The sequence below is a fragment of the Dasypus novemcinctus genome, chromosome 24 (assembly GCF_030445035.2).
Source record: "Dasypus novemcinctus isolate mDasNov1 chromosome 24, mDasNov1.1.hap2, whole genome shotgun sequence".
Lineage (NCBI taxonomy): Eukaryota > Metazoa > Chordata > Mammalia > Cingulata > Dasypodidae > Dasypus > Dasypus novemcinctus.
The window spans coordinates 67002257-67012237 of record NC_080696.1 but is presented as its reverse complement, the minus strand read 5'-3'; the positions used below and the strand labels follow the sequence as shown (position 1 = coordinate 67012237).

General features: G+C 66.4%; 2 protein-coding genes across 6 annotated transcripts in view; one reads left to right on the top strand and one right to left on the bottom strand.

Moving 5' to 3' along the window:
* Positions 1 to 24: 24 nt before the first annotated feature.
* Positions 25 to 6915, top strand: ARFRP1 (ARF related protein 1). Its single transcript, XM_004458221.5, has 8 exons — positions 25 to 128; positions 1062 to 1155; positions 1388 to 1475; positions 1683 to 1765; positions 4451 to 4532; positions 4666 to 4736; positions 5676 to 5776; positions 5871 to 6915. The coding sequence occupies exons 2-8, from the start codon at positions 1063 to 1065 to the stop codon at positions 5956 to 5958; spliced, it is 606 nt and encodes a 201-aa protein (XP_004458278.1). The 5' UTR covers positions 25 to 128; position 1062; the 3' UTR covers positions 5959 to 6915.
* Positions 6916 to 9474: 2559 nt separating this feature from the next.
* Positions 9475 to 9981, bottom strand: part of RTEL1 (regulator of telomere elongation helicase 1) — a 38051-nt gene continuing 37544 nt past the window's right edge. For 4 of the 5 annotated variants that reach the window (XM_058287316.2, XM_071211810.1, XM_071211811.1 and 1 more), the window contains one exon: positions 9475 to 9902. In XM_058287316.2, the coding sequence (XP_058143299.1) occupies positions 9822 to 9902 (81 nt within the window). In that variant the 3' untranslated portion in view covers positions 9475 to 9821. The remainder of the gene's footprint in view (positions 9903 to 9981) is intronic. The other variant, XM_058287318.2, reaches the window with a different exon arrangement.

Sequence of the window (9981 nt, the reverse complement as noted above, 5' to 3'; positions counted from 1 at the left end):
GACCGGGCTTTGCGCGGCCCCGCCCTTCCCGGGCGGCGGGCCTCGTCCCGGCAGGCGCCGCGCGGGGCGGGCGCGGGGCAGGCGCGGTGCGGGTGCGCGCCCGGCTCCGAGGCCCGGTGCGGACGCAGGTAGGCCGAGGGTCACCTCGCCGCCCCCCGGAGCCCTCCCGAGGGGCCCGGCCCGCCCGCTGGGCCGAGGGCCGCGCTGGGGATTGGGGGGACGGGTGAGCCCGGAGGTGCGCGCGCAGGCCCGTCCGAAGCCTGGAAACTCGGTGTCCAAGTGCGGGACGACCGGGAGCCGGGGCGGGGGGGCTTTGGCCCCAGGGGGTCCTTCCTCCACAGAAGTCTGGCCTGGGCTGTCCCCAGCCCACGCTCTTCTGTCCACCGCCGCCTCCGGATCCATCCCGGGACCGCCGAGATCGCGGCCTTGCGGCCGCTGCACACCCACCCCGGTGGTCTCGAGTGCAGAGCCCCTTCCTGGAAGCCTTGGGCGGTTCCTGCCGTTTCTGGAGCCCCTGCCCCCGGGCACTGTGCTGGTTCCGCGGTAGGCCAGAGAGGCCTGCTCCTCACAAGTGAATTTGAAGAACGATTCAGTTTTCCAGACTGAGCTGAAGCAAATGTGTCCCTGTTGCCGTGTGGGAGAAGAGCTGCGTGCCAAGGGAGCCTCGAGGGGAAGAGAGGCTCAGGGAGCAAGGGGAGTGGGCGGGCGATGAGGGTGCAGGGGTGCCGGCCGAGGGCACCGTGTGAAGACGTGCAGAGGGGTCTGCATGTGGGAGGGGCCAGGCCGGTTTATATTCTAAAATCACAGTCACTGCTGTGAGTGGAAGCAGTGAGAGGTCCAGGAAAAGCGGGTGGCCACAGGGTGGTGTGGAGAGAAGCTAGCCAGTTTGGGAGAGACTGGGGAGGCAGAGTCAATGGGCCTTAGTGCCCAAGTGGCTGGGGGTGGAAGGGAAGAAGTCAGGAGTGGCCCTCGGTTCCTGGTCTGAGCAGTGAGGACGGGCAGACTGGAGTGCCACCTGCCAGGTGGGCGCTCGTGACTGACCTCGGGGTGTCCCGGGGCAGGATGTACACGCTGCTGTCAGGACTGTACAAGTACATGTTCCAGAAGGACGAGTACTGCATCCTCATCCTGGGCCTGGACAATGCTGGGAAGACGGTACGTGCTTGTTTCTCTCCCCTCTCGCCCCTCCGTGTTTCAGTGTTTCTTCTTTTGAGCTTATACCTTAATCCTGACAGAGTCCAGACCTTTCTAAAACCACAGGAAGGCCACCACCAGTCTAGGACAAGTGTTGGTCTGCTTTTTGAGGAAAGAGTGAAGAAGAGATAGTTAGGAAGCAGACTTGGCAAAGTGTTCTACTCCTTCATTTAACACGTATCTTTCTTCTCAGACCTTCCTGGAGCAGTCAAAGACACGATTTAACAAGAACTACAAGGGGATGAGTTTATCCAAGATCACGACCACTGTCGGCCTAAACAGTAAGCGGGCCCTCGGGGCTGCAGGTGTGAGGAGCTGAGCCCCCGTGGGTGCCGTGGTGTCCACAGCCCGGTGGGTGGGCTGACCAGGGCTTGTCAAGTCACACCAGGGTGGATTTGCTCTTTCAACTAGGAAGGCGGGGGGTGGGGTTTCCAGGAACAAAACCGCAAGCCTCACCCTCTCCCCTCTCCCCTCTCCCCTCTCCCCAGTTGGCACTGTGGACGTGGGAAAAGCTCGCCTCATGTTCTGGGACCTCGGGGGACAGGAAGAGCTGCAGTCTCTGTGGGACAAGGTAAGACAAGTGCCTTGCACTTTCCTCAGGGCCCCTGCTGTCCTGGGCCCAGGCACTTCCTTAGCCAGGCACTGCCTGCCCATACTCCTTTTCTCTGCAGCACCCCAGGTCTTTCCCTTAAGAATCCTTGGCTTTGTGTGATCCATCTATCTTAGAAAAATGATAGTAGTCAAAGCATCTTTGGGAACCAGCCTTCTTTCCTACCTCCCGCCCAAATCGAGGAAGTGTTTGGTTCCTTTCAGCGTGGACATACTGTTGCTAGTCACCACAGGAGGCAGATAGCAGGTGGCCAAGGGCTCCCTGGGGTCGTGAGGTATGGGGTGCTGAGCCACAGGCTTGGGCTCCGGGTCCCCTCCAGGGTTCCAGATTCCTCTCCTGCAATCCCAGCTCAGTCAACCAGGACCCTTTTTCCTGTTGGGGGTGCCGCCTCCTCTGACATAGGTTTTGTGATTTCGAGTCCCCAGCCTGGTGCTCCCCTGCCCCCAGACTCCAAGACTGAATCCACGAGGGGAGGAGAACCTGTCTGCAGCTCAGCCCTGTGCCGGGCCTGGGGGTCCAGCTGTAAAGTAGGGCAGATACGGCCCCTTCGCTCGGGGCCCCCCCATCGGCTTGGCGGGGTTGGTGCAGACATGCACCCACACGTGCCCAGCGTGTCTGTCGAGCTGAGCGCCAGGCTCTCGTGTGTGACCCTGGCAGCGGGCACATCGTTGCCTTGGCCTGGGCCCCTCCGAGGTGGTGTCCAGCCGAGAGAACAGCACCCACTGCACTGGCTGGCAGGCCTCCCCATACTGCGAGTGGCCACCTGAGCTGACAGGCAGGTCCTGGGGAAAGGTCCGCCTTGGCTGAGTGCCAGGGGTGCCTGGGGCTCGTTTCCCCATCCTCGGCGGGCATTTGCTGAGATGCAAGGGGGGTGTGGGGCGTGTGTCCCGGACGAACACCTGGAGGACCAGGGAGGTGCCAACAGGAGCTCTGGATTGAGAATTGCTCGTTAAGGTTGACGCAGGCCAGTCCAGGCAGGCTGACCGGGCCAAAGACCACCATCCAACAAGACCCGGGAAGGTGGGACCTGAGCCAGGTGGCTCTTCTTGTCAAAGTGGATCCTGAAGGAGCTGACCACTGAGCTGTCTTCCAGGCACACGGTCCGCAGCAGGGTGCGTGGCCGTTGCACCGGGCTCTCCTCCAGTCCCACTGGGGAGAGGTTCCTCCAGGCTGCGGCTGTGCTGAGGTTGCACGACTCCCCGTCTCTCCCTCATCCACTGAGCTCTTGCGGCTGGTCTCCTTTGCTTCCCTGCCTGGCTGGGCCTGTGGTGGGCAGCAGCAGACCTGCTGACCAGGGTCACTTACGCTGCCAAAATGGGCTGCCTCTTGCCTGCATGTCCCTGAAGTGCTTGTTGGTGGCAGCCGCGGCTTAGGGTCCAGGGGTCTCTTGCCATGTTTTCTGGGCAAGTGTGCCCCTCTAGTGACCAGGACCCTAACCTGCAGAGCCCAGAGCTGCAGGGAGCAGCAGTGGCTTCTGCTTCCCGCCGCAGACCCCACCAGCATCCCTGGCTAACGTGGGTGCCCAGCGCCGTAGGAGCCGCCAGCACACAGGTTTCCAGCGATGGGATGGCCCCAGCTGCATCCGGTGGCCTTTCGTGCTCTCCTGCGTGGGACTTCCCTCCAGAGAGGTCCCCTGGCCCGGGAGGTCCGAGGGCTGGGTTCTGTCCATGTCAGAAGGCTGCCTTCTCCAGCGTGTGCACCCCGGCAGGCCCTGCTCATCTGCTGCCCTGCCCAGCGGGCGGAACACACTTGGTCCTGTGGGACTCGCGGGGGTCTCAGAGCCCTGGCCTCTGACAGGGTGGAGAGCCGGCCCGGCGGATGTGCACAGAGACTGCTCGTGCCTTCACCTGGGATGGAGAGGACCCTCTCGGAGGGTCAGCGGCTGCCATGCGCCAGTGGCCATCAGTCTGCCCGGGCTCGAGCCTGGCCACTGCTGGACAGTCGGGAGTGGCCCCTGAGAGCTCACTCTGAGTGCTGACGCGGGAGCTGCTCTGCCTGCCTGGCACCTCCTCAGGAGGACGGGGGCCCAGGCGATGGGTGCCAGGTGCCTGCCAAGCTGCGGGGAAGGTGTCATCGTGCTCCCTCGGCGTGACGTTGCAGGGTCTTAGGGACCTGCCACCCCTTCAGCTGGACAGGGATGGAGGTGGCTTAGGGGTCTTGCTATCGCATGCCCGCCTTCATTTTTCTGGTCCGGGATGGTGCCCCTGCTTGCACCTCAGCCCCGTGGCTGAGTGCTTCTGGTGGCCGCCTTGCCAGCTGGCCAGTGAGTGGGCAGCCCCAGCCCCGCCTCTCCGCCTGCTCTCAGGCCACAGCCAGGCCCGGTCTCGGAAGCGGAAGCAGGTGCTGAGGGAGTGTGGGGCTTAGGACAAGTATTGGGGGTCAGTACCCAGGAAGGGAATGGGGGCAAGTGACGCAGTCCAGAGAAGCCCCCACCCAAAATCCCTCCCCACTGCCCAGAAGTGTCCCAGCTGGGGCCTTCCACTTGGGCATCCACAGATGGGGTCCCTGTTCTTTGGACCGGGCCCCTGCGGTAACCAAATACCCTTCTGCCCCCACCCGCCCCGATGCTCAAGCCAGGCCGAGCCGCCCTGGCGGTGGGACCTGGCGCGGCGGCCCCAGCGCTGACTCCCGCTGGCTTCCTTCCAGTACTACGCCGAGTGCCACGGCGTCATCTACGTCATCGACTCCACCGACGAGGAGAGGCTGGCTGAGTCCAAGGCGGCGTTTGGTGAGTGGCGTGGCCGTGGCCAGGCAGGAGGCCCCGGTGTCCAGGGCTGCCCTGGGCACGTGGGGTGGGGCTGTGAAAGGCGGAGCGGCGCCCGAGGCCTGGGTGCTCACGCTGCCTGCCCTGCCTTCCCCAGAGAAGATGGTCACCAGCGAGGCACTGGAGGGCGCCCCCATCCTGGTGCTGGCCAACAAGCAGGACGTGGAGGTGAGCCCCGGCAGCCCGAGCGCAGCCTGCCCTGTGGCACAGACTGATGGCGCCTGTGTTCCAGGAAGGTTCCTGTGCTTTCCTGGCACTCCCAGCTGTGCCAGTCCTCACTACCCCCAACCCGCCACCGGAGGGGCAGGGCCGGGGGAGCTGCTGGGTGGGCGGGGTGGCAGCCCTCCACCCTGACCTGTGCAGGGCACATGTTCTCTCCTGCGGTCGCTGCCCCAGGCCCCGCCCTGGGAGGGCAGATAAAGCTCTGGAAACAAGTGACAGGAGGGTCTAGGGCGCAGGCCTGCGGGGCCCCTCGCAGACTCCCTTCCCGGGCATCTTTTCTCCTGCCCTGGGCGTGGCAGCTGAGGGGGGTCCCAGCCCTGGGATGGGTCGAGCACTGCCCACTGCTGCTCCTGGGACGACTGGTCACAGGCTCCACTGGCTCCAGCTGCCGCTGCCCAGGCCCAGCCGCATGTGATGACCTGGCCGGCCGTGTTTGCAGGCCGCCCCAGGGCCCTCGTGCTCCATGGCGCCGGCCTCTCTGCTGTCTCAGCACTGCAGCTCTGTCCGCCCCTTGCTTCCCTGAGGCCATTCCACGCTCTGTACTCCAGTCTGCCCTGGGAGGAGTGGGCCCTGCCCCCTTGCTGCTGCCCCTGCGCCCTCCTCTCCCACCACCAGGCCTGGGGCCGACAGGGCCGATGGAGCCAGCAGGCCTGGCCATCCCCTTGGCCATCACTGGCTGCACAAAGGCTGGGGACAGTGGGGACCTCGAGTCCCCTGCCCTTGGCCCAGCCGTGTGGGGTCATCTGCAGGCACTTGGGGCCCGGTCGGCCCAGTCTGTAGGTGAGGAAGCCAAGCCCGGGGCCCTGGCCTCAGGCAGCCCCACGTCCAGGCACCCCTTGGGCACCGGGCCGCCCGGTGGCTGCTCATGCTTCGCCTCCTCCCCAGACCTGCCTCTCCATCCCCGACATCAAGACCGCCTTCAGCGATTGCGCCTCCAAGATCGGGAGGCGGGACTGCCTGACGCAGGCCTGCTCCGCTCTCACTGGGTAGGTGGGCCACCCCCGTCGCGGGTCCCCAGCAGGCCCGGGGGCGCCCCCTCGGCAGATCCCTGCCTTACGCCACCCACCCCCATCTCCTCAGGAAAGGGGTGAACGAGGGCGTCGAGTGGATGGTGAGGTGCGTCGTGCGCAACGCCCGCCGGCCGCCGCGGCAGAGGGACATCACGTAGGCGGGGCGTGGCCTGGCGCTGACAGCTTGTCCAGGAGGCCGGGGCGCCTTGTCGGCTCCTGGGCCACCGGTCCTTGCGGGTGCAGTCTGCTCTTTTGTTTTAATTCCACTGCTTTGTTCCTTCTCTAAGACGAGCTGCTCTCTCTGTCCAGAAAAGCGAAGGTGCCCCGAGCCTCCCTCCTGGGGCAGCTGGGGAGGCAGGACGGAGAGCTGGGCACGGGGGGCGTCCTTGCCTGCAGGGTCCCCGAGGGCGGGCCGGGGCCGGCAGACGGCTGAAAGGGGGTGCAGGTCAGGCTTTCTGGCCACGGAACTCCTTCCTGGCAGGGAATGGGGATTGCTGGGGTTGCCAGCACATCAAGCCAGCAGCCAGCGCGGCCCTGCCTCGCTCTGATGGCCACCACAGGCTGTAGCTTTGGGGCCGTCAGGCAGTCCTGGGGAGCCGTTCTCCCACTAAGGAAGCCAGCAGTCCCCTGCCCCTGACCCCACACCACCGCAGGGCCGGGCCGGGCCGAGCCGGGCAGGGCAGGAGGGTACCTGCCTTGGAAGCCGCAGCCCTGGGCGTCTGGCGTCACCCGTCTTCCTGCCCCGGGGATGTGGTTGGACAGCTGGGAGGTTGTGCTGGGGGTGGGTGTCCTGGTGTCCCACCCCACCTGGTGGGGGCTGTGGGGAGCAGTCGGGCCCAAGGTGGCGTCTGGAGCGTGGGTTCCCAGGTGAGCAGGTTGCCCTCAGGCCCCAAGATCCCTGGGCCTGGCAAGTGTCTGTGCAGACGAGGCGCCTAGAGCCCCCCCTCCAGGTCCTTCCCCTCAGGACCGTCCCTGCCTGCCCATGGCCTGGGTCCTCGCCGCCCCACGTGTGCCTGTGGGGTCGGGGCCTGTGGACCTTGTGGCCAAGGGCTGTGCGTGCCGGTGGGCTGTGGTCGGGGTCAGCTGTGTGCACAATAAAGCAGGTCTCATGGCTCCAGGGGTGTCCTGCTGGCCGTCACGAGGCTTTTCTGGCCTACGGGCCTCAGGTGGGGCCCAAAGGGGTGGGTGAGCTGTGGAGGCTGGACGGGGGACATGCCTCCTGCTTCTGGGAAGCGGCTTGGTGGCCTCCCGGCTGAAATTCAGGTCGTCCCGACACCCCACAAGGTCCTGGGGAGTTGCTGGGAGTGGGGATGGGGGAGGCAGGCGAGTCGGGCTGCTGTGTCTCTGCTCCCACCTGACTTGTCCTGCTTTTCTGGGGGGCTGCTGATAGCAGGGCGGCCCTCGTGGTTGGCAGCAGCAAGTGGCCAGGGGCTCCGTGGGGAGGGTGGCTGTGGGCGGGCACTCATCCTCCAGTCACTGGAAGGTCAGGAGGCTGAGCCCAAGCTGCTCGAGCAGCCGGAAAAGCTTGTTTCCCAGGAAGCACGTGGGGTGGGTCCGGGTGGGGCCTGCAGAGCTGCCCCTGGGAAGTCTGCTGGTCTGGTGGAGGGGGCGCCCTCCTGCCTCCTGTGTCACCTGGTGGCGTGCCATGGCCGGGGCACGGGCCTGTCCAAGCCAGTCCTCTGCCCCACGGCTACTGCCTCCCGTGACCTTTCCCAGCGCTGGCCTGAACCTCTGAGTCGACTCGGGGTCGTAGGGGGCAGGGCAGGGCAGGGACCCTTCTGCAGAATGCCTGGGGCCTCACAACCAGTCCTGCAAGAGGGTTCCATGGAAAATGAATCCTCACCAGGAGCGCCTGGGCCTGCAGCAGGAGGGGGCTCAGGCGGCCCAGACGGACGCTGCAGCCTGCGCAGGGGTCCTGCAGCTCCTGCAGCAAGGCCACTCAGCCCTCCCTGCGCAGGGGCGCCTCCACCCCCGAGCCCCCAGGGCCTGCACCAGCCGCTGGAGCCTCCTGACCCTCGTGTCCTGGAAAGCCTCGAAGTCGATGACGTGCCCTCATGCCCTGCGTGGGGCCACTGCAGGGTGGGGCCAGGTCCCGGGACCAGGCTCGAGGCCCTGTGTCGAGTGTGCGCCCAGCCCCTCTCGGGCTCCAAGTAGAAGAGAAACCCGCCTTCAAGGGGCTGATCTCAAGGAGCAGCGTGACGGTGCCAGAGGGTGAGGGTGCGGGTGCCAGGGCGCACGGTCGGCACAGGGCCTGGGTAGAAGCAAGCTTGGCGTGTGGAGGGCCCGTGGGTGGCGTGGCCTAAAGGAGGGTGAGGCCAGAGCGTGGTGGGTGGGGAGCTCCGCAGGACGCAGGGTGAGTGGGAGCGTCAGAGTCCTGAGGAGGCCCCGCCCCCCGGCTGCTGCGTGGCGCGGGCGAACGTTCACCCCCTGGGTCTCAGCTTATCAGTGTCAAGTGGGATGTGGCACCATCTGCTGCTCAGGCAGGCGTGGGGGCGAGAAAGGGTGCTGAAGCCCCCGGCGCAGGTGCCGTCACCCGTTCCCAGGGACCCTTCCCTGACCCAACGGAGCCTCAGGAGGCGAAAGGAGATGCCGCGTACTCTGCGGCTCGGCACCGGCCTCCTGGCCGCGCTGGCGCCAGGGCCCCCGGGCGCTGGGAAGGGAGTGCGCGTGGCGGGTGCGCTGGTCCCGGAAGGCGCCAGCAGCGCTGGGAGCACAACCTGCTGGCGGAGGAGCTGCCGGGCCCGCGGCCGGCGCTGCGCCTTCTGGCTGGCGCCACTGGAAGCTGGGGGTGGGCGAGTCCTGGCTCGGAGCCCGTGGACCCTGCACGACCCGGCCGGGCTCCCCACCCCCCGCCACCACGCACCGAGAACGGTCACGCAGCCCTGGGAGGGCAGAGCGCATGCGCGTCAGCGGGGCCGGCGGTAGCAGGCGGCTTGTGGGGAGCACCGTGCAGTGCGCCGCCTCGCGCTCCCCGCAGCTGACATTGCGGTGGCGGCAGCGCTCCCGGTAGTTCCTGAACAGCGTGCAGCTGCACAGAGGTGCCCAGGGGCACCAGCCACACGCTAGCCACTCGCGCGTCTCTGGGACCCGCCACGGCTAGGCGTGCGCGGCCCCATGCACAAACAGCGCTTGCAGCAGGGCGGGCAGCGTCCACAGCCCGTCCTCTCCAGCGTCTTCATGGCCCTCCTTCGAGCGCGACCTCCCGGGGCGCCCTGCAGAGGGGGTCAGCAAAGCCATGGACATCCATTCTCGGAACACTGCTCAGCACCTGGCCGAGCCCCTAGGTTCACCCCAGTGAGGGGAAGGGACCCGCCCTACTTCCCATTGCCCCGTCCACACTCTGGGTGGCCTTGGGTGGCCACTGCGTCCTATATAGGGGAGGCCGGGCTGGCCCCACACCCACAGGAATCACGGTGACCTCCAGGAGGCAGTGTCCAGGCCCACAGTCCCCTCCCTCCATCTCAGTAGGATCAGAATGCAGCCCCATGTCCAGGTGGAAGGGCTCAGGCATTCTGATGCCACCAAACCAACCTGTCTAGCCTTCTGGAAGGTGTATGTGTCCACCAGCCCTGGACAGTGGCTTTGGACCAGGACACTGGGCAGAGCTGGGAGGACACGGGAAGAGAGACTGCCCACAGGCCCATCCCACGAACACCAAGCACGGCCACAGCATGCCTGCTCTGGGCATTGCCAGGGCTTTATTAGAAGCTGCCCCTGGTTACAGGCAGGCCTGGGCCACATGTGGGCACCAGTGTGTGACGCCCAGGTCCGGGCCCGGCTCTGAAGCCCCTGGGGCTCCAGCCCCAGTCCAGGAGCCAGGGAAAGTTCCAGGGAGACCACCAGGGTCTCCCCGGCATGTGGCCAAGTCTTGCTGCTGGACTAGGGGCCTGTGCCAGGCTGAGGAGATGCTGGCACCAAGCCCAGCCCACAAGGGGACTGTGGAAGCACGCGTCTGTCGTGTCCTGGGGCACCTTGGGCCCCACAGACCCTGTGGTGCAGTGAGGGTCTCCAGCGGGCACTGTCACCGGGGCTCTGGCCAGAAGACCTGCACGAGAGCCTGCTTCCTGGTGGCCGTGTGGCAGGCCGGGCACGCCTTAGAGGCCTGTGGAGACACGGAGGGCGTGCTGGGCGGCCTGCCACAGCTGCCGGGGGCTATGTCCACGGGCAGGGAGGCCAGGGTG

Bases quoted from the DNA above. Each gene is read 5' to 3' on its own strand.
- ARFRP1 (XM_004458221.5), top strand. From the start codon at position 1,063: ATGTACACGCTGCTGTCAGGACTGTACAAGTACATGTTCCAGAAGGAC. The intron at 1,476-1,682 runs GTAAGCGGGCCC...CCCTCTCCCCAG, and splicing joins GACCACTGTCGGCCTAAACA to TTGGCACTGTGGACGTGGGA. The intron at 1,766-4,450 runs GTAAGACAAGTG...GCTTCCTTCCAG, and splicing joins TGCAGTCTCTGTGGGACAAG to TACTACGCCGAGTGCCACGG.